The 24,050-nt window shown below is 34.8% G+C and overlaps 1 protein-coding gene across 1 annotated transcript in view; it reads right to left on the minus strand.

Moving 5' to 3' along the window:
• The window catches only part of ULK4 (unc-51 like kinase 4), a 574,722-nt gene that overhangs the window by 452,870 nt on the left and 97,802 nt on the right, over positions 1-24,050 (minus strand). The window contains exons 18-20 of the mRNA XM_063114672.1: positions 19,169-19,276; positions 15,137-15,220; positions 1,590-1,751 (exon numbers count right to left, since the gene is read on the minus strand). Coding sequence (XP_062970742.1) covers positions 1,590-1,751; positions 15,137-15,220; positions 19,169-19,276 — 354 coding nt within the window. The remainder of the gene's footprint in view (positions 1-1,589; positions 1,752-15,136; positions 15,221-19,168; positions 19,277-24,050) is intronic.

The following is a 24,050-nucleotide window of genomic DNA, read 5'->3' on the forward strand; positions in this document are numbered from 1 at the left end:
AATGGTATGGAGGTTCCTTAAACAATTGCAAATAGATCTACCGTACGACCCAGCCATCCCACTGTTGGGAATATACCCAGAGGAATGGAAATCATCAAGTCGAAGGTATACCTGTTTCCCAATGTTCATCGCAGCACTCTTTACAATAGCCAAGAGTTGGAACCAGCCCAAATGCCCATCATCAGATGAGTGGATACGGAAAATGTGGTACATCTACACAATGGAATACTACTCAGCTATAAAAACAAATGAAATACTGCCATTTGCAACAACATGGATGGACCTTGAGAGAATTATATTAAGTGAAACAAGTCAGGCACAGAAAGAGAAATACCACATGTTCTCACTTATTGGAGGGAGCTAAAAATTAATATATAAATTCACACACACACATACACACACACACACACAAACCGGGGGGGGGGGGGGGGAGAAGATATAACAACCACAATTATTTGAAGTTGATACAACAAACAAACAGAAAGGATATTGTTGGGGGGGAGGGGGGGAGGGAGAAGGGAGGGAGGTTTTGGTGATGGGGAGCATTAATCAGCTACAATGTATATCGACAAAATAAAATTTAAAAAAAAAAAAAAAAAGAAGGATCTAGTAGAGGAGGAGAGATTCAAGATTTAGAAAAGAGAAAAAAATAACCATTTGAGTGAGGTTCCCAAAAAGGGACCAGGAAGGCGATTTGGAGAAACATGAAGAGATTTGCCTCTGACAGAAGAAAGGACATCTCATCAACTGTACCAGGAGGAAAAGAACTGAGAAAGGACAGGTGTGCATGTAATTAGGTCTGCTGATATGGCAGAAGAAAGTTGGGATGGTTCCCATTGGACGTAGTAAGGGAAAGTTATTCAGTGAGGATGCAGGATGAAATGTGGGACTGGAGGTTTAAGGAGAGAAAGTAAGTTATGAAACTGCTACAGAGAGAAGTGCAAGAAAGATACAGTGAGAGTGCCACAAAATGTTGAGAGTCCAGATGAGACTGGTAATCAAAAGGGGTATTCAAGAAAACCACATGAGAAAGGGTTATATTCATCCAACAGGCTATTAAATTGATAAAAATCACATTAACACATCTTCGTATATAATTATCCTTTACACCAAGTCATCATAACTACGTGAGCAAAGTAGTAGACAACCAATCAAAATGCAAAATTTGCAGAACTATAGATGCCTGAACATTAAGATGATTCATCTGATACTCATGATAAACCCATTTAAAGCAAAATCTGAATAAGGGTGCAAACAGAAAATGTCAGGAAACTCTAAAAATATAACAAACGAAATCCTGTATACTCTATTTACTACCACAGTTTTTTCCACTAAGTTGTTGAAGCCATAATGTCATGGTCCTACAAGGTCCTACTGGAATTCCCTGACAGTCCCAACATTTTCCAACCCCAGTTTTAAAAATTCTGCTTTAAGAGAAAATCAAGTTACTGCTCTCACCAACCATTACTCAGAGATTTCAGTTTCCTTCCTATTCAATTAAATTTACTCTTACTCTAGCACATTTCTTCAAACTTGGTGTTTAAATATACTCAGATACTCATATATCCCCAAAAGTTGATCCATCTTACCGATATTGCTGTTATCCTAAGAGAATCAATGGTGGAATGTCTGAATAGGTACCATAAAACAGGTCCAATTTCTCCTGTAATAAAGCCCTGGGCCTGAGCAGAAAAAGTAGCACAGACATTTTCAATAATCTTTGCTGCTATGTGATTCACAACACGTTCTTCCTAGGGAGATAGAAAACAAGGAAAAAATTAAATGAGTTATTTAGTATGAAAAATATATGTCATTTCTTCATAACCATTGCAAATAATGTTCTGATACCAAGACTGTATCATCTGTCCTTGGATGTGTTAGGCATCTTGGGAGGAATGATAATTCTTTCTGATTATTATAAAACTATTACAAATAATTATTTGGTTATTCACTAGCAAGCTAGCAAAACAATTCTCCACATATTTTAATAAAAATAAAAATGCTAAAATAATCTGGAAAATAAACAATATAAGTGCAACACAGAAATTGAAAGGTAATTTTAAAATCATAAGAAGCAGGCAGAACAATCTTCAGAAATCACTCAGGGCTAGAAGTAATTTCTGTACCAATTACCCAGAGTGAAAAGACAACCAAAATACAGGACATCAAGGACAGTCCTAAGAAAGATATGCCTCAGTGGTGTGTCATATTAACCCTAGACTAAAAGCTATTCTAGATCATCCTAACAGTGCTTAAAAGTTAAAACTGTTTTAGGTAATATAATGAGTCCCAAAAAATCCACAAAAGTACTTAAAGAAATACAGAAAACTTCCACACCCAATGATATAAAACTCACAGTGTCTGGCATCTAATTTAATATTGCCAATGATGCAAATATGACACATAAGAAGAAAACTCAATCAATAGAAATGATGAAAGACTTAGTAGAAAGATGTTAAAATGGCTATTTTAAATATAGTCCTTATATTCAGGAAAGAAGAGGAAAGCATAAGCACGATAAGGAGAGAAACCAAAGATATAAAAAATGACCCAAATCAAAGTCTAGAGAAAAGTAATGTAACATCTTAAATAAAAATTACATTGGATGGGATTAACAGATTAGATACTATGGCGTAAATTAGTGAACTTGAAGACACAGCAGTTAGCAATAAAAACTATCCGAAATAAACACAGAAAGAAATAAGACTGGAAAAAAAAAAAAAGTAACAGAGCATCAGCGAACTGTGGGACAACTTCAAAGGACCTAAAATATAAGTGTAGTTGGAATTCCAAAGGTGGACGAGACAGAAAAAATACTTGAAAAACTCACTGAATTTTTTTCAAATTCATGAAAACTAATAACTGCAGATCTAAGAAGCTCAATGAGCTCCAAGCAGAAGAAACAAAGAAAAATCACACCAAGGCACATCATAATGACTGCTTAAAAAAAAAATAATAATAATAAAGAGAAAAACCTTAAAAGCAGCTCAAGTAACAAGACATTCCATAGAGAAAAACAAAGATAAGGATGACAGGAGAATTTCCATCAGAAACAATACAAATCAGAAGACAGTAGAGCAATACCTTTAAAGCAGCAGAAGGAAAAAAAAAAAAAAAGATAGAGATAACTGTCAGCTTACAAATCTATACCCAACAATAACATCTTTCAAAAATAAAGATAAAGTGAACACTTTTCTGACATACAGAAGCTGAGAAAATTCATCACCAGCAGAAATGCACTAAAGGAAATACTTCAGGCAGAAGGCAAATGATACTAAGAGGAAAACTGGACCTACACAAAAGAATAAAGAATAAAAAAAATGATAAGGATGTGAGTAAATATAATAGACTTATGTTCTTTACTTTTTGAACCTCTTTAAAATGTAGTAACAAAAACCTCTATAAAACCTCACAATACATCGGTGCTATTTTTGCTTTAAACGAAATAACAAAATAACACCAATGTATTGTGAGGTTTATAAAATCTGTAAAGTAAAATGTATAACAATAGTAGAAAGACTACAAGGGGAATACTAGATTATTCTGGTGTAAGATTCTTAAATATATATAAATTCATATATCGTTATATAAATAAGATTCTGGTATAATATTCTAATGTTATATAAGGTTCATTTAGATTACACATGAATTTGTATAGCATTACTTGAAGGTCAACTGTGATAAATTAGACATGTATACTGTAAAAAAAAAGATGTATAATAATAAGCAAATAAGGGAGATAAAAAAAATCAGTAAGGATGTAGAGAACTTGGACAACGCTATCAGCCAACTTTGACATTTATAGAATACTTCACTCAACAAAAGTAGAACACACAATCTTTTCAAGATCACACAAAACATTACCAAGTTAGGCTATGTTCTTGAACATAAAAAAACAACTCAGCAAATACTCCATACTCACAAATTAATGAGATGAATCACAAACTTTAATGTAAAAGCTAGAACCACAAAGCTTCTAGAAGAGATCATAAAGAATATCTTGACTACTTTGAGGTAGACCAAGCTTTCTTATGCAGGACAAAAAGGCACTAAGCATAAAAGAAAAGGATTATTAAACTTCATCAAAATCTTAAGTTTCTGCTCATAAGGGCACCGTTAAGCCTCACAGTGTCTCAGACTGTGAGAAAATATGTACAATACATATACATTATATATCTGAGCATTTAAAGTTATACCTTAACAAAAATATTGAAGAATGCATTTAAAATTCTACATATAATATAATCCCACATTTGTTTAAGAAGAAAATATCCATATATAAATATAAAAAGAAAGGAAGGACATAGAAAGGTACGCAACACTCTATTAGCAGTAATTATAATAGGTGTGGTTTGTGGGAAGAGGGAGCCACTAATCATACTTCAGACATTTTTACACTGTTCAAATTGTTACAATATACATGTATTGTTCAATCTAAATTTAGATATTTTTCAAGTAAAAACATCTTTTAAATGAGCAGAAGATACTGAGTTAAATGTTAGCTTTTCTTCCTATATTATTAATAAATAGCATATAGTATGAACTTACTATAAGACTGATAAAAAAGTCTTAAACATACTTGTTTCCTCAAACTTTGACACATTTCATTTCTCAGAATGAGTATTTCAGAGAATGCCCCCTCCCATTCCTGTTTCCTTCCATGTGGCCAGAATAAATTAACGTAACACTTCTATCCTCTCTCTGTTCCTTTATTCACTCTACTCAGGGAAAAATAAAATGCATCACCTCTCTGGCAAATTTGAAAAGAATAAACTGGATATGCCTAAGTGTTAACTCACCTCTTCCCCTTCACACAGAATTGTCTTCTCATATCCTCCAGTTAAATAAAAGTCTTCCCTGGATAGGTACCCCACTTGAAGAGAGTGGCTATATCCAGGGATATAAGCTAAGTTTCCCAACTGTGAAGTTCAATATAAGGAAGGCTATTTGCCCATAGAATCCTGAGACGTGCCCAAAGCACTTAAGCTGGAACTTGTCCTGAGAGCATTTGTCCAGCAACGTGAACAAGAGGTAAGGCTGAGGGCCCACAAATGTAGAAAGCCAAATGAAGACTCCCCTACCCAGACCCAATTAAATGTAGGAGATCCCAGGGGCTAAAAACTAAGTATAATAGATGTGAAAAATGAATAACTCTCCCCATCTCTCTGACTCTCTGCCGAGATGAGTTGAGGGCTGAGGGTGTATTTGGGGGTGGGCAGGTTGCAGGGGGAAAGCCCACAAGAAGCTAAAAGCACAAGCAGACCCTCACTTGATTTGTAGAGTATCTCCTTCCAAAAAGCCACAGTTGTGCTGACAACTGACAACTTAGCAGCAACAACTGCAGCCAAAAGACAAACAATATTTTAAATTATGAATAGAAAAGTAGTGTCAACCTACAATTGTATTCACAGAAAAAACATATTTCAAAAACAAGAGCAAGAGGATAACCACTAAAATAAGAGGAATTAGAAAAACACAATGAAAAAAGGGGATATGAAGAAAAAAACAAATACAAAATGGATGGAACAAAAAGCACAAAATAATATGGTGGCTATCACTAGGACTATGCCAATAATTACAATAAATATAAATAGACTAAATACTATAGTTAAGAGAAAATGACTATAAAACAGAAAATTTTTAAATAAACAATATGAAGAAACATAAAGTTATAGAAAGGCTGAAAAAGAGAATGAAAACAGATATACCAGTCCTATCTAACCCAAAGAATGCTGGCATAGCTATATTAATATGAGACAAAACAGACTTTGAGCAAAAAGCATTACTGGAGATTTTTTAAAGTCACACCATAATAGAAATTACAATAAGCCAAGGGATAAACAACCTAAATTTTCTATACATCTAATAACTAACACTCAAAATACATAGAAGCAAAATATGATGAAATTACAACTTTACCAAAGAGGGCAATTTAAACACACATCTCAAAATCTGATAAAACATACAAAAAAATAATCAGCACAGATACAGAAGATCTACATCCATCCATCCATCCATTCATCCATCTCTATCAAGAAGACTAACAAACTTGACCTAAGCTTGGCCCATTGTTAGTTCAGTTGGTTAGTGTGTGATGTCATAACACCAAGGTCAAAGGTTTGGATCCCCATACTGGCCAGCAGCCAAAAAATAAACTTGACCTAACAGGCAGGAAAAAAAAAACCAACAATGACAGAATTCACCCATTTTTCCGTATGTATATGCATACTGAGTCAAAAGGAAAATCTCAACAAATTCCAAAAGCCTGGAATCATGCATACATCAGTTTCTCTAACCATAGTAACATTAAGCTAAAAATAATAATAATAAATAAATAGAAAAATTAGAAGAATAGGCATTACATGAGAAAGAAACAAAAGGGCTATAAATTTTATTAAGAGTACAAAGTGTGTAACTGTTAAAACAGTCAAAGGAATATGAAAATTTATACAGTAATCCAACTAATATAAATCCTTGAAAGGTATTACTACTGATATTTCATCAGATCTTACATGCCAAACCCAACAAGGCCAAACTCTGGAGCCTCCCCTTTGAGTATACCTGCCAGAGGAGATGGGGAGGCACAAACCTCCCTCAGGCAGTGAAAATGTCATGCTCTGTGTGCTTCTTACCCTATCAATTCTCTGGAAGCTGGTCTACCCCACTCAGGGCTAGCTGAGGATCTCATCCCACATATTATTCTCATTGATTCACATAAAGACACATTAGGTAACTCCACACCTGGTAAGCCCTCTTGCACCCTACTAATAATAGCATTCAGAAAATTATGAATCTCTGAATTATCAGATTCACTGTGCTATTTAAAAACAAAACAAAACAAAAAAAACCCACTGCATTATTCCTATTCCACACACATGTTGTCTACCTTCACTGTTTAAAAGGCAAGGGGAATTGTGAGTACCCACAGAGAACGTGATGTTGCTGGCACATTCATTTCTTCATTAGGAAGATTAAATTTAGATTATATCAATTTTAAAAACAGAAAAAAATTACACGTTAGCTCTTAAAAACCGAGAATTTTAACTCATTTCTCTCCTTGTTTTAGGTAACAAGTGTCTAAAACATTTCAAAGATAATATATATTAATGGCTAACATTTCTAGTACTTTTTTTAAATTCAAGCTCAGTCTCTTCTAATTAAATACATAAACATTTTATAACTAAGACGAACAAAGAGCTCTAATTAAAAAATGAAAATTAAATTTTCTCTGAAAGGAATTTTGTTACATCAAAATTATCTAACAAGCTATTGTTCAGAAATGAATATTAAAGCCAATGGTTTATTCTTTGAACTTCACATTTTTAAATACAACATATGCCAGGTGTCAGTTCAGCACCCATAATTATATACGCTATTATGCAGGCTAAAAAAAAATGATGTGGTTGATCAGATACAAATGTATAAGTTAATCTTCTCTAAACGTGGAAATTCTCTAGGAGCTATTTCCAGCTTCTATATGCATTGTAGAATAGGTTGCTACCTACCCACAGAAAATAAATAACTCAAAAAAAATTAAAAAGCCAACTCTCTCAGCCCCCCTATTCTACATACATGTGGAATATATATCTTTTACGTTCAATGCCAAACATTCCTGAGATCAACACAGCAATGATCCCAAGGAGGGATCTGCTCTTTGCTATTGTGGACAAACATGAAAGGCAAATTAAGAGAAGGAAAAGCTGTCAAACTCAGGGGGCCTGAGTCAGAAGCACATGGAAGATCATCGCGCACAGGTTTTTGTTGTTTTGGGGTTTTTTTGTTTGCTTATTTTTAAGGAAACATCACCAAGTGAAGCCCCCAGAGCTTGGCCAATATCAGAACTCTAAAGAGTGGCACTTTTGGGACTAAAATCCACATCTGACTCCCAGAATAAGGTCTCTGAAGTGTCGGCACTGACTCTGAAACTATGACTCATTATCATCATGGATACCTTTTCTTCTACACTATCACAGTCTTCTTTGAACAGTTATGCCAGATATTCCTATTTTTTGTGTGTTCTACCATAAGTCTTTCACTCTAAATACTTCCCCACTCTCCATCTGAGCATTTGCACCTGTAACAGGGACAAAAACATCTGACTCACATCTCTATCACCATTGTTAAAGTTACAGAAATCATGTTCATAAAGCAGTATGGCCTGTTTGGAAAAGATTGTCATAATTTCTTAGGTAAAGTTAAAAGAGGAAAACCTACTGAAAATTATTTCAACTCACTCATTACAGTCTCAGTATAAGATTACAGCTTCCTCTCTCAAAGTGCACCCCACAGCATGACACAGGATACGGTCTGTGACCAAATAACTTTGAAAATGTTGCATACAATATCCCCTTGAGTAGATTCATAATTAAAAGCTCTAAAAAGTACTAGAAACAAACAAAACTGTCCAACCTTGTTTAACCCAATGTGTTCAACTTATTTGACTAGAAAACCCTTCATTCATATAATACTTACAAATATCTCATGACAAAGCTAGTCTTCTATGAATAATAAACAAAAAAATCTATGATTTAAAACTAAAATTGCCTGCTAAGAAGAGGTCTACATATCAATAAAATGAAGAAGTAAAATGTCTACACTGTGCTCTTCCCATCACAGAGATTAGAGGGAAGAGGAACAGGCGTAACAACCAGAATCAATGGGGTACATTAGTAAGTTTTGAATATGAGAAAAAAAAGTTAAGCAAAAGAACATCTCATTAGATATAAAAACAAGAGAAATAACACAACAATGTGAATGTACTAATACCATAGAACTGTACATTAAATGATTTAAATGGTCGATTTTATGTTTTTATATGTATATATACACATATGTAAAAATATATAAACTTGCTCAATTTTAAAGAGAGAGAGAGAGAGAGAATAAAAGAGACCACATTCTTAGCTATAAGGCAATGCACCTTTGTTATCTCAACAAAGGGGAAAAAGGCAATAAAACTCCACCCACTTGAAAAAGTTTAAACCATCTCATAAACGACCCTAGATGAAGAAAACATTTAAAACTAGAACGAGGGACTGTCTATAAAATAACAATAATAGAAACACTACACGTCAAAACTAATGGGCTACACTAGACTGAGAGGAAAGATCATAGTCTTAAACGTCTGAGTAACAACACAAAGAAACAAAGAAAATTAAGTCACAAAACAACAATAAAAAACTGGGGTACAGAATTAGGGATAAGAAAACATTTCCCTTTCCCAATAACTGAAGACAGCAATGCCTAAATTATCATTCCCTTTTCTGTACCCAGCCAGTACATATGTTTCATAAAATGTTAGCTGTAAGGAATTGCAACAACACCAAAGAGAGTTAACTTTAAAAATTAAATACATTGGTTGAATGTGATCAAGAATTCAAAGGAATTTCAATCAGTTATCATGTAATTCCAGTTATTTTTTGTACTTCAAATGTCATTCTGTTAGTCTTTTCAATGAGTATGCCTTCCATTTTATACTAATATCAAGTAATTCTCCTTAAAATTATTTAGAGATGTATTTTCAATCAACATCTCAGGGGCTTCCGGTCAAAATGGCGGAATAGATAGTCCCCAGCATCACTCTCTCTCACAAATCAACCAATTTACAACTATTAAAAAGCAAGGGCAGCCAAGCTGGGGCTGCTAAAGCTCAGGGGAAAAGGAGGAGAGACTGACAGAGTTCATGAAGGTGGAAGAAGCCATGATAAGAGACAGAAAAGATCACTCCCACCATTTCAAGCCCTGGCAGCTTCGAGGCTTGAGCTGATGAACACACAGAGGAAGAACTGGCAAAAGCCACTGCTGTGCCCTATGTATGAAGCTGCGTGGAGGCGGCAGGGGAGAAGAGGGCCTTGGTGGCCCCCAGGGCAGAAAGAACACTGACAGGGTTCCCGTGGACCCACACAGGAGTGAGGGGTCACAGACAACTGAAAAAAGGAGCCACTCAGAGACTGGTGAGTCCATTGCAAGGGCCTGCCCCATGGGAAGTGTTTGGAGTGCGGGTGGTGGGGGAGACAGGCCACCAGGGGAACACTGGGGCACAGCATGCACAGCTGATCTGCCCCCCAATCAGCACAGGACCACTCAGCAGAGACTGATCAGGAATACAGATCTGCCGGGGGTGCAGTTTGCTGTACCAGACCTCACAAGACGTGGCAGTAGATACAAGGTCAACAATTAAAAACTAAGCTGTACAAAAAACCTTCTCCAGGGAATATGCAACAAAGCAGAAATTTACCTCAACTACCAGGGCTCAAGTGTTGTATTTTAGAAGTAAGCAGGAGACAGAGCTTAAGTGGTAGAACAGAGAATAAACCAACACAGAACTGAAACAAAACCAAAATACCCACAGATCAGGGACAGTCTAATATTAACTAGTAAAGGTCTAACACCACCAAAGAACACCTATAAAACCTAGAAGGATCAGAAGCCCCCTGGGCTCCCAAGACAGGGAAGAAAGAGGGTAGTAGGCCTCAGCCATGCCCCGTCCCACCCCCACCCCCAGCAACAATCCCACCCAGCCCAGCTAGCTACAAGCACCAGACCACCCCAGAAAACACCTTGTGCTCCCAAGCTGGGGCGATGGGGGACCAAGGGCCTCACAAGCACCCACAACATCCACAACCAGCTCAGCGATGACCACCAAGCAGCCACCAGAACTTCACTGGTCTCCCCTGCTGGAATGAGGGGGCTGCTACAGGCCTTGACCAAGCTCCCCCTCCTTCCTACTCCTCCCACCCTATTTCCTTCCCCCTTTCCTCTCCCCCCAACTGCTCTGCAACATTTTAGAATGTAAAAAAGTATTAATAAATGAATTAATTTTTTTTTAAAAAGACATCTGGCTGTAGTGCAGCCATGAATAAGTATATTGAAATTTTGATTTTAGTGGCTACTTCCTCTAAAAGCTATGCTTCCTGAGCCTCTCTTATAAAAACAAAAACAACAACATAAAGATAAAATAAGATAAATGGAGACTTAAACATGGACCAAAAAAAAAAAATTTCAAACAGGAAAATCAAAAAGTTGATTCTGGTGGACTAATAGGTACAAAACTATGCTATCTACCCTAAGTAAGTCATCGTGCAGTATATGGATGTATTGAAACAACACATTACACCCCACAAACATGTACAAGTAAATGTTAAAAAAAAAATTTTAAGTTGATTTTTAAAAATTATATGAAAAGGAACAAAAATAGCTAAGAAACTCTTGAAACAAGATTATACTGGCAGGACAAAACTTCCCATATATTAAAAAAAATTATTAAAAATAAGGGCTATTAATTTAGATAGTGTGGCAAGAGATAAATAGGCCAACAGAACCAAATAGAGCCCAGGAAGAGACATATACATAGCACCACACACAAAAAACAATTACAAATAGTTAAAGGTCTAAATGGGAAAAGGAAAAACAACTTTTAGAAGATGTAATAGACTATCTTAATGATGTTAGAGTAGGGAAGAATTTAAGACACAAAAAGCACAAATCATAAAGGAACAGATTGATATATTTAGCTACAGTAAAATTAAGAACTTCTATCAATACACACTGTAAAGAAAATGAAAAGCCCAACCATAAATTACGAAGTATCTGCAACACATATCAACAACGAAATATTAATATCAAGAATACACATAGAATCTTATGGGTAAAGTGCCATGACATCTGAAATTTTTTCAAACAGTTCAGAAAATAAATGAATAAATAAAAAATAAATGCACATGCATATGTATATGTACTTTCACATGCACACATTACAACAAAGCAAAGAGGGCAAAATGTTAACTGTTGAATCTAGGTGATGGAAACAAAGGCAATCGTTATAGTTTTCCTTACTTTTCTAATGCTTGGAATATTTATAACGATAGGTTGTGGAGTTTCGAGTTCCTACAAAGCACTGGAAAAAGCAGTTTTACATCTTGACAAGCACTTTTTTTTTTAATTTGTTTTTTATTGTAACATACTTGATTGTACATATCTGCCGGGTACAGAGCTGAATATCAATACCCGTGTGACAAGCACTCTTCAAAAGAGAAAAGCCAAAAAAACAGATGAATAGAAAAAGATGGTCATCTTCATTAGTAATCACGGAAATGCATATTGAATCTACTATGAGAAAATATTTAATGTCCATTATATTAACAAAAATTAAAGTCTGACTATATCAAATGCTTGAGAAGATGTGAGTTAATGGGTATTCCTGCGTCCTGCTGGTGGGATTATAAATTGATACACACACACATACGTGTGTGCATATATATATATACTGAGGCATATTCCAATGACAACATACTATGCAGTGGTACAAATGAGCTACATACACATTAAGCAGGTATCAACGTCAACCTAGCTTTAAGTAAAAAAAATTAAGTCTCAAAAGAATATGAGCATTCAACATTAAGAACCAACCAACTTAATATTTAGCAATACTTTCAAAGATGGGAACACTAAAAAGAAAAACTTGGGAATATTTATCACCAAAGTCAGAACAGTGGTTACGCCCTGAAAGAACAGACAAGATGAAATCCAAAAGGGACAGAAAGGAATTCTCTAAGCTACCAGCCTTTTTTTTTTTTTTTTTAAGAGAGTGAGTATGTGAGCATGTTTTCAACTATACATATACATTTCATACACTCTTCTGTTTATGAAGTATGTTTCACAGGAAAAGATCACACATTCAGAAATACTAGGAGGTACTGGAAAAACAGTTCTCTACATGAAAAAAGTTTTTAAACTGTTGAAGATAAAAGGTTTAAAATTATTTTATCTTAAACTATGTCCTGAATGCATTAGATAAATGTGCTATTTTAAGAACTACTATAACTGAATTATTTTTATAAGGATAGAAATCCTTTTTAGGGAGAATAATCATCCCCTAATTTATCTATTTTGTAGGGATAATGTTAGTGGATACCAAAAGCACATACTTAACTGCTTTTTGAATATATGTGTATAAAATTTGCATAAGTTATGGAGTTCTGAACTTCCCCCCACTTTATGAAAAATAAAGAAGACTTGCTATACATACCAAGGCAATAGAAAGCAAGTGTGTTACTAAATCACAAAACTATATCACTATCTCATAATTATAAACAATAATTATTTAATAATAACAATGCATATGAGGTAGGCAGGAGCCGTGGGCAGCCCCCACCACCTGGCAGAAGGCAGAAGCATGCCGAAAATATTTCTGTGCAGGTGGCCCGCCACAGCCACGGCTGCCGCAAAAGCAGCTCGCCACCAGAGTAGCAGCTACAGCCACTGCACAGGCAGCCCACTAGCCACTCAAATGCACTGACACAAGGAAAGTCACCAGCAGAGACCCAAAAAAGAAGTCTCTCTTCTCAAAGCCCACTCGAGAGTAATAGAAGAACCAACCTAAATCTCCATCGAGAGACAACTGGATAAGGAAAATGTGGTATATATACACAACGGTATACTTCTCTATCATAAAAAGGAATGAAATTCTGCCATTTGCAGCAACATGGATGAACTTAGAGAAAATAATGTTAAGTGAAATAAGCCAGCTAAAGAAAGAGAAATACTACATGTCCCCACTCATAAGTGGGAGCTGGAAAAAAAAAAGAGAGAGAGAGAGAAGGAAAGGTAAAACAATCACAATAACTCCTCGAACTTTCAAAAGGAGAAAACAGAACTGAGGCCACCAGAGGTGGTAAAGGGGGAAGAAGATTAGGGAGAAATTGGTAAAGGGCCACAAAAAATGATTATATTATATAATGATAAAATGAAAAATAAATAAATAAATAAATAATAAAAGCATTCTTTTTCAAAGACAAAAAATAATAATGCTTCTCCTTAAAAAAAAATGTACATGACTATCAAAAATTCTTCATTTTATGTATCCAATGAAAAAATGGGAGCAGGTGTGGAAAAGGGATATTGGATAAAAGATACAACCTTAGGGGCTAGAATTAATCATTTTTTAACCAGACGATGACTTAAGTTTTAAAAATTAAAGATAAAAAGCTTTTAGAATTTATTTTATACATTAAAGAGATCCCTAGAAGACTCCTTTCTCCTTTGAGTTCCTGTATTTTGTTCTTTTGCATTTATGTATTCCACTTTATATTTTTATCTTATTTCCCACAATAGATGAGATGAATGTGTAAACAGGAATTTCACCTTCTTCATCTGTGTGCCCTCAAGTGTGTCTAGCTAGAGGCCTTGAATGATGAACCCAAACGTGTCTTTTGACTATAAATAAAAATGACTTAATTCCCATATTATTGATAAAGTACAATTTACTTGCTCCATTATATTCTATAACAACAAATGACTAAGTATTCAAAAACTTATAGGCTAGGAAGTGTTCAAATTTCATTTTTGGATCACTAGGTAAAACCCCATAGAGCTTTTCTACAGTTGGCACATTACTGCCTTACTGGTATAATGCAGGAAGTAATGAACTCAAAAGGAAGATGTTTGTCCTGATATCTTTTTTCATTCCTTAAGGAATGTTTTTAGCCTATGGCTTTGCCTTGGGTGAAACAATGTCAAACGGTTTAAAGAAAACAGAAAATGCCAGCCTTTTAGGTTGGTTACTAAACCCTTTACATAGTTACACAGAGGAGCTACATATATATGAGTTGGTTCGCTGGCCAGCTGGCTGGTTTTCGGCCATTAATAATAGCATAGGAAATGATGTGAATAAATTGAAAAATCACATCACTTAATAAATACTACTTAATATTAAAATCAATGGATAGTAGTGGAAGGTTCCCTGTTTCTGAACCTCAAAATCCCAGCCTGACAAGATAATCATGGGGTATCTGAGGTTCACAGAAAATTCTCTGCATACAAGTTGCTTACTAAACTGTTGTCACGAAAACTTAAAAGGATTCAGGAGGGTGATTACAGTACGCTTTTAAAAACTAGTTATGTTGTTTATACTTGCTATCATCTTTTAAAAAAACATTTAAATGAATGAGAAAGCTAGTTCATTTTATACTTGGTCTACTGTAGGTCATTGCTCACAGTAGCTTGTCGGGATTATTTAAATTCAGGAGCAATACTTGGTTGACAAGCTCCTGCACTGCTGCAGGCTACAATCCTCACACAGTGCCTGAAGGGTTATTACAATTGCAGGTGTCTACAGAGGACAACAAAGGAGGCTTACCCCTTCCCGAAGGCACCTCATTAGCACTGTGTATGCAGCCAAGGGAACAGCCCAGCATTCTCTAGGGTTCTTTTTTTTTTCTTCCTAAAATGAAGTGGAAGGAAAGACAGTGAAGCTAACATCACAAAATATTAACACATTCAAGAAAAGAGCACACTCATTATAGCGTAAGACTCTTCTTATAATCCATCAGTTATATTACTTACTGATATCAAATAATTTTCAGAAAATGTACCTTGAAATATATTTAACCCACTTTTTTAATCTCTAGAAGATTTATAGTTTTGAAAATACCTGATTGTAGTGGTAATTTTTTTTTTCCATTTTCTATTAAGCAATGTAAGATCAAGATTTCCATTCATAACTTTAATTTATAGCCACTAAAAAGAAAAATAGTTTCCTTATAAAAACTCATTTTTTACTTTCATACATGAACTTCATACTTTGAACAGAAAAATCCTAGAAGATAGCATGTACCTCAGAGTTTGAAGAGAAATTAGTTTGATTTCTTAAGTTCAGTGACTCTCAACAGACAATCATATCTTGTTAAGCATCATTACAAAGTGCTCTGAGACATATTATTGCAAAAAAATTGTTAATAGTATACTTCATAACATACAAAATTTAAATGTATACTTTTCCAAAAAAAAAAAAAGAAAAAGGCACAGTTCCAAATATACAAACTGTCTTAAACTTCTTAATATTCTATTTAAAGTACTACTTACTACCTCACAATTATGACCAGATGAAGGGTCTTTTATTGCATTGTACATACAAGCCATTCCTTCTATTTCTCATATTATATATGATGTTGATAAGATCCCCTCATCAGTAACTAGATAAAAATAATTGAGAAATGACAATATGATCTGATATTCTATTGCTAATTGTAGATGATAATATCAATATCCCTACTTAAAAAACATTACATTATCTGGAATGATTTGAAGGCACAGGACACACGACTTTGAGTAACATCTCAGTACAATCCATAAGCATAAGTGAAAAGCAGTATGTTAAGTATGTTACCTAGGAAGACAATGTGCTAAATAAAAATAAGCAAACGTGACTAGTAGGTCCACTGATTTTAGTGACATGAGTAATAATTGTCTCACAGAAGAGTAACCAAATCAGTATAATACCCTTTTGTACTCAAATAAAATCATATAATAAACCAGGTGATACACAGAAAGTGAAAAAAACTTAATCTTTTTCAAGCAGAAAAAATTAGGTTCTAGTTAATGATTTTCCAAATGATAGAATTGGTACATTATTTATCCAAAAGTATTTTATATCCATGAGGAGAAATTTGACCCATTAAAACTGTACCCTTACTTAATCATAGAATTCCATATATGGTGATACCCTGGATATTATATGATCAGGAGCTGCTCCAACTCAAAAATCACTAATTCAGAACTAAATTTAACTTCCAAACACAACTTTCTTCTATTCCAGCTCACTTACTCAAATCATCCACCACAACCTTTAACATCACTGGACTCTGTCCCCTCTCCCCCCCTCCTCCTCTTTCCCCCAATCTATTACCTCTCTCCTTTGCTGCCACTGAAATTCTCTGGCCCATCATTTAATCACTTCTGCCAAAAACTTGAACTACCTTTCTCTTTGGCAAAACCTTTACCCTTGCTTGGGGAAACCCCAACCTTGGAGGAAGCCAGTCACTTACTTTCTGCAGGCCAGCACTAAGCAACTGCTGACAGCACAGAGCACAGAAAGACCATTAATGACATGATCAGCAACCCCAGGGGATCTTAAACATCTCTCTCCAGACCTATTGTTTCTCTGATCAACTCTCTCTTTAAAAGGACAACTTCAAAACTGTGACTCGCCTACCATTTCACCTACTTTCCTACTTCATAGAGATGATGGAAGTCATGAGAAAGAAAGGACAAACTTACCTCCACCTGAAGCCATCTGTTACTTCTACCCTGTGGTTGTAACAGAACAGGCTCCTCCATTCCTTCCACCAGGGCTCAGGATCCCATTCCCATCCTGCCTCTTCAAGGTTGTTAGGATATGGACTATCCCTTACTTCTCCTAAATTTTCAAATTCTTATCTCATGGCTCCCATTCCCTTGGTTATGAACTTCAACTGGATACAAGCTAGGCTATTTCAATAAAGTACAAACCCAGGAAAATGATTCTCTATATCTACTTTCAGAAACAAATAAGAATATGATTCTGTATAATTCTATTTACATAAAATTCTGGAAAATGCAAACAGTTCATATGACAGAAAGCAAATCAGTGGTTACGTGGGGACAGGACAGAGGGATTACAAAAAATGCAGGGGAAACTTTTGGAGGTGATAGATACGTTCATTATCTTGATGGTAGTGATGGTTTCATAGGTGTACACATATATCAAAATTTATCAAATAGTAATCTTTAAACATGTGCAGTTTATTGTTTACCAATTATACCTGTTAAAACTGGGGGAGGGGGATAAAAAATAGGGCAAAAAAAATAGACTAGATCCCTATTCTGATAAGATGGCAGACCAGGTACCTGATCGCGCTTCTAATGAAAGCAACTGTTTTATTCTGACATCCTCAAAACGTATCAAAGGTCTAGAGGAAAGGCTTTGAATGTCTTTGCCATAAAGAAATGATAAATGCATGAAATGATTGATACATTAATTACTCTAACCTATTACACAACATACATATGTACCAAAACATCACATTGTACCCCATCAGTATGTATAATTGCAATGTGTCAATTAAAATAAAAAATATATAAATATATGGAAACTATTTTTCATGCATTGGGGGACTAAATATCATAAGGATATCAATACTTTCCTAATCAATATACAGGTTCAGTAGATTCCAAACATACTTTGGAAGATTCAAAAATCATAACTATATCAGCTCTTGTCAAATTTATCTGCAAAATCAATGTGGTTTGGAAAAAAAAAAAAAAAAAAGACGATTTGCAGAATGGGACAAGCCAATTCTAAAATTTATTCAGACATGCAAAGAGTCAAGAACAGCCAAGACATTCATGAAAAGGAGAAGAGATTTGCTATACCAGCTACTATACTAACTGTTGAGCTAAACAATTTTAAATACTTACGTTTTATAAAAATTATGGTAGTTGCCTTAAAGTGTTGATTGTCTGGAAAGTCGATTCAATTTAAATACTATGGATATTCAGGTTATATAACATTTGAGCAAGTTCTAGAACCAAAACTTAAGAAATGCAATGAGAGAACTTCCTTATTAACTTGTAACTTACCAGTACTTATTTAAAACTCTCAGAGTATCACATGAAAAGACTAAACCATATATCTATATTCAGTAATATTCTTAAACATATTAATGAAATATCAACTTTTCCCTTGTTAATTCTGTTGCAGTTAGAAATAAGAAGTCAAATTCTGCCATCGCAAATTCCACAGTCACATTAAAAGCTATATTTGCACAAAGTAGTGTTTTATTTAAACTGAAATGGAGGGGGCCGGGCCGTGGCTCACTCGGGTGAGTGCGGTGCTGATAACACTAAGGCCACGGGTTCGGATCCCATATAGGGATGGCCGGTTAGCTCACTGGGTGAGCGTGGTGCTGACAACACCAAGTCAAGGGTTAAGATCCCCTTACCGGTCATCTTTTTAAAAAAAAAAAAAAAAAAAAAACTGAAATGGAGCTTTTATACTGGGAGAATAAATGGTCTCCTCTTGCCTGAAGGAGTCAAAGATGGCAACAACTCAGGGAGTACTTTAGGGAGTTTCAGTCCACTGGTTTTAAAATATGACCTGCCAATCTCCTACACTTAAAAGGAAAAAAGGCCCACTGGGAAGGAGGGAAGAGAGACAGACAGAGTGAGATAAAAAGAGACAGAGACACTAATATCTCTCTCCTCCAGAGGTAAAATTTCTCCTAAGTTCCTTAGGCATTTCTCCTAAGTTCTAAGAGGCAAAGTCAAAAAACTTTTATAGGCTATTAATACCTGTCAGCCAGGATATGTCAGAACATGTGAAACAGCAATTGAGTTCATCAGAAAATCTCACCTGGGTGGCTACAAGATAGATCAGCTCCCCAAGTGCTGGTAAAAGGCACTGCTTTAATTTGCTATTCCTGAAGTTTTCCCTAATTAATTCAGTTAACACAGCAACTGCCTGAAAAAGAGAAAAAAGTATATTATTTCCAGTGTATCTCCCAGTTCTTTAACCTATATGTAAAAAAGCAAGACGCTGCAAAATTCCCCTTCCATTTTTAAGAACTAGTTTCCAAACTGTTTTCAAAATATGGACCTTATTCCTGAAGAAAAATACAATAACTTCCCCCGATGAAAGTAAAAATATATCCAATGAAATAAACTTACATACATATAACTTTTCAGTTTACAAAGCACTTTCACCATATCACTGATCCTGTGAGGCAACTGCTGCCCTATCTTTAAAGAAGTAAACAGAGGCTGAGAGAATTTTCAGCAACTTGCCCCAAGCCATCCAGTTCACTTGGACGCTAGGATCTGAACACAGATTTTACCATACAGGATCCCTGGCATACCCCAGCATACCACTATTTGAAAGCTCTTATATTGTATTAAACCTTCAAAAATCTGACAGTGGGAATGTTATACCAAAGTATCAGTATAATCCACTTTGAAACTCAACAGCATATTTTACCAAATCTAGTTAATTTCCTAGGATCATGTTAAGAAAATCACATACACTCACTGCCAGAATTCATATACCGGAACACAGGTTAGTCAAATCATAGTGTGACCATGAAGATGGACAGAATAGTTTCAGAATGATACATACAGAATGGCCCCATTCTGAGAAAGAAAAAAATGTATATAAAATAGTGTGGAAGCATTACTCTAAATAGGTTGACTCAAAGAACGGTACACAGACAAGATAATTTCTTACCATTGATAAAGACGTTAGTTTAAAAACTGAAAGTAAGTAAATATTTGAAAACTTCCAGAGCAATCTGGCAATGCCACAACATCCCATCATGCACTCACTGGTCACATTCTGTAAACAAGAGTATGGGCATGTGGGATAGCTGCACAATAGTCATACACTGGAGGAAAAGTTATTGACAACACATTCTTTTTTAAACAGGTTTATTGAGTTATAACTGACATACGGTAAACTGCTGCACATAAAGTGTACAATTAGATACATTTAACATATGTAAGTGCCCGTAAACTCATTACCCAATCAAGGCAAACACCCTCCAGTGTTTCCTCAAGATCCCTTTGTAATCTTTCTGTCTCACTCCCTTTCTCTCCTATCTAGATAGCCACCAATTTTCACCAATTTCTGTCATTAGTTTGTATTTTCTAGAGTTCATGCAAATGTGATCACATACTATGTATTCTTTTTGGCTTCTTTCACTCAGCATAATGCATTTGAGATTCATCCATGTTGCTGGTTGTATCAAAAATTCATTCATTTTTATTGCTGAGTTCTAGTCCATTGCATGGATGTACCACACTGTGTAACTCTCACCACCCACTGCCTTACACACAGGGAACCCTCTATATAAAGAGGCTGAGGAGGGAAAATGGATCATGAATCACATTAGCCCTTGCAGCAGATCACTTCTACACACAGTCTTGCCTTTCCTTTGACTTTTACTGATCACCCCCTAATACTATACTGAATCATCTGAAAGTGCCAGTGTTCTACAATTTTTTTAACCTGCAAAAAGAGCAAATTGTCACCGGCACATTAACCTAAAAAAATGGCTGAGGCAGGTATTCTAAAGAGAAAGGGAAGAATGAAAGATGAAAGAAGGAACCTTGGAATATCAGATAGGCAGCAAGAATACTGTGACTAAAATATAGGTAAATACAATAGGCTTTCCTTCTCCTAATTTTCTAAATTATGTTTGACGGTTGAAGCAAAAATTATAAAAATGAGTGATTTGGTTCTAAATGTATTTAGATAATATATTTAAGACAATTATATAAAAATGAGGAAAGATAAAGGGATAAAAATGTAGGTTAGTTTTCTATACTTCACTTGAACTAGTAAAACGGTGACACCGGTCAACTTTGATAAGTTATGTGTAGATAAAAAACCTAGAGCAACTACTAAAAAAGCTTAACAAAGATACACTCAAAAACACTATAGAAAAAGTCAAAATGGAATTGTAAAAAATGTACAGTAACCCACAAGAAGGCAGTAAGAAAAAAAACTGAGAAATGAAAAACAGTGAGAACAGAAGACAAAAATAAAATGGTATACTTACGATCAAATAGATCAATAATTATATTAAATGTAAATGGTCTAATACACTTAAAACAGACTGGCAGAATGGAATTAAAAAATATGACCCAACTATACACTGTCTATAAGAAACTAACATAAAAATAGTAATATGGATAGGTTGAAAGTAAAAAGATGGAAAGATACCCTTTACATGTATACAATTATTATTTTTCAATTAAAAAAATTAATTTGATGTAGTTGTTTTAAAAAGATAGGAAAAGATATATCATGAAAGCAGTAATCAAAGAAAACCAGAACTGGCTATACAAATATCAATAAAGGATACTTCAGAGCAAAGAAAATTACCAAAGACCAAAAGAAACATTATATAATAATGAAAGTCAATCCACCATGAAAATATATCAATTTTAAATGTGTATCACCAAACAAAAGAGCTCCAAAATATGTGAAGCAAAAAACAACAGAACTAGGAGGAACAGACGAATCCATAATTACAGTTGTGGACTTCAATACCTCTCTCTCAGGCACAGAAAGATAAATAATGCATGATCTCACTTATATATGAAATCTCAAAAAGCCAAACTTATAGAAACAGAAAGTAGAATGGTAGTTACCAGAGGCCAGAAGTGGTATGGGGAATGGGGAAATAATGTTGATCAAAGTTTCGATTAGACAGGGAAACAAATTTTTGAGATCTATTGCACAGCATGTGGACCACTTCAATAATAATGTACATTTCACAATTGCTAAAAGAGTGGCTCTTAAATGTTCTCACTACAAAAAATGATAAGTATGTGAGGTGATGGATATATTAATTAGCTTGATATAATCATTCCATAATGAATACATATGTCAAAATATCCTACTGTACCTCATAAATATATACTATTATTATTTGCCAATTAAATTTCTTTTTTTAATTTTTTACATTTGAAAAAGAAACAATAAAACAGCTCTACAGAAAATGAGAAGACATCAAAAGAATAATAAGGGAATACTACGAACAACATAAATTTGGCAATTCAGACAAAATGGACCAACTCCTCGAAAAACACAAACTATCACAACTCACACAATATGAAATAGACAATTATTTGTAAATTACATGATTGTATACCCAAAACACTCCCAGGGGATCTACAGGAAAAAACGCCTAGAACTAGTGAGTTAGCTCAGCAAGGTCATAGGATACAATATCAACATTTTTAAAAAATTTTTTCCATATATTAGCAATGAGCACATGAAAACTGATATTTAAAACTTTTCTAATCACTGAAGAAAATTAAGTACTAGAACAAAATGTGTACTAGATTTGTATGCTGAAACTACACAATGCTGTTTAATGAAATCAAAGATCTAAACAAATGGAGAAATATACTATGTTCAGATAGGAAGACGCAAAATAGTAAAGATGTCAATTCTCCCCAAACTGATAGATTTAATGCAATTCCTATCAAAATCCTGGAAAAATATTTGTAGATAAACAAGATTATTCCAAAATTTATATCAAAAGACAAAAGGATTAGAATGGTCAAAACAATTTTGAAAAAGAACAATAAAATGGTTGAAATTATTCTACCTGGTTTCAAGACTTATTATATATAGCTATAGTCATCAAGACTGTGTAGCACTGTTGGTGGGATAGACACATAGATCAATGAAACACAACAGAGAATCCAGAAATAGCTCCACACAAGTACAGCCAACTGATTTTTGACAAAGATGCAAAGGCAATCCAATGAAGGAAAGTCAACCTTTTCAATAAATGGTGCTGCAGCAGCTGGATATCTATAGGAAAAACAAAGAGTGAACCTCAACCTAAGTCTGACACTTTACACAAAAAGTTAACTCCAAATGGGTCACAGGCTTAAATGTAAAACATAAAACTATAAAACTTCTAGAAAAACAATAGGATAAAGTCTTCAGGTTCTAAAGCTAAGTAAAAAATAGACTTGACACCAAAAGCTCAGAGATATTGTACCAAAGAGAATATAAGCACATGAAAAGATGTTCAACAAAACTAGCAATTACGAAAATGCAGATTAAAATCAAAATATGAAATCACTATGCATCTATCAGAATGGCAAAAATAAAAAATAGTGACAACATACTGGCCAGCAGCCAAAAAAAAAATAATGACACCACCAAAAGCTTCTGAGGATGATGACAAATCGGATCACTCACACACTGCTGGTGAGAATAAAAAATGGTACAGCCAGTGTGGAAGACAGTTTGGAAGTTTCCAAGAGAAGGAAGGGTGGGCAATCACAATAACATGTTGAACTTTCAGAAGGAGAGAACAGAATTGTGGTTACTAGCAGCGAGAGGGACGGTTAAGGAGAAATTGGCTAATGCACACAAAGAACAATTACGTTTCACAATGATGAATATGCTAATTATCCTGATGTGATCATCCCATATTGTTCACAAATACCTATAATCAACTCTGTACCCCACAAACATGTATAATCAATTATGCTTCAGTTAAAAAATGAAAAAAACTAAACACACACTTACTATAAGACTCAATAATTGTACTCCTAAGCATTCATCCCAGAGAAAGGAAGACTTGTCCACACAAAAATCTGTAAGTAAATGTTTCTAACCGTTTTATTTGTAATTTCAAAACTGGAAATGGCCCAGATATCTTTCAATGGGTAAATGGTTAAACAATCTGTGGTACAACCATACCATGGAATAC

The sequence above is a fragment of the Cynocephalus volans genome, chromosome 11, assembly GCF_027409185.1.
Source record: "Cynocephalus volans isolate mCynVol1 chromosome 11, mCynVol1.pri, whole genome shotgun sequence".
NCBI classification, from domain to species: domain Eukaryota; kingdom Metazoa; phylum Chordata; class Mammalia; order Dermoptera; family Cynocephalidae; genus Cynocephalus; species Cynocephalus volans.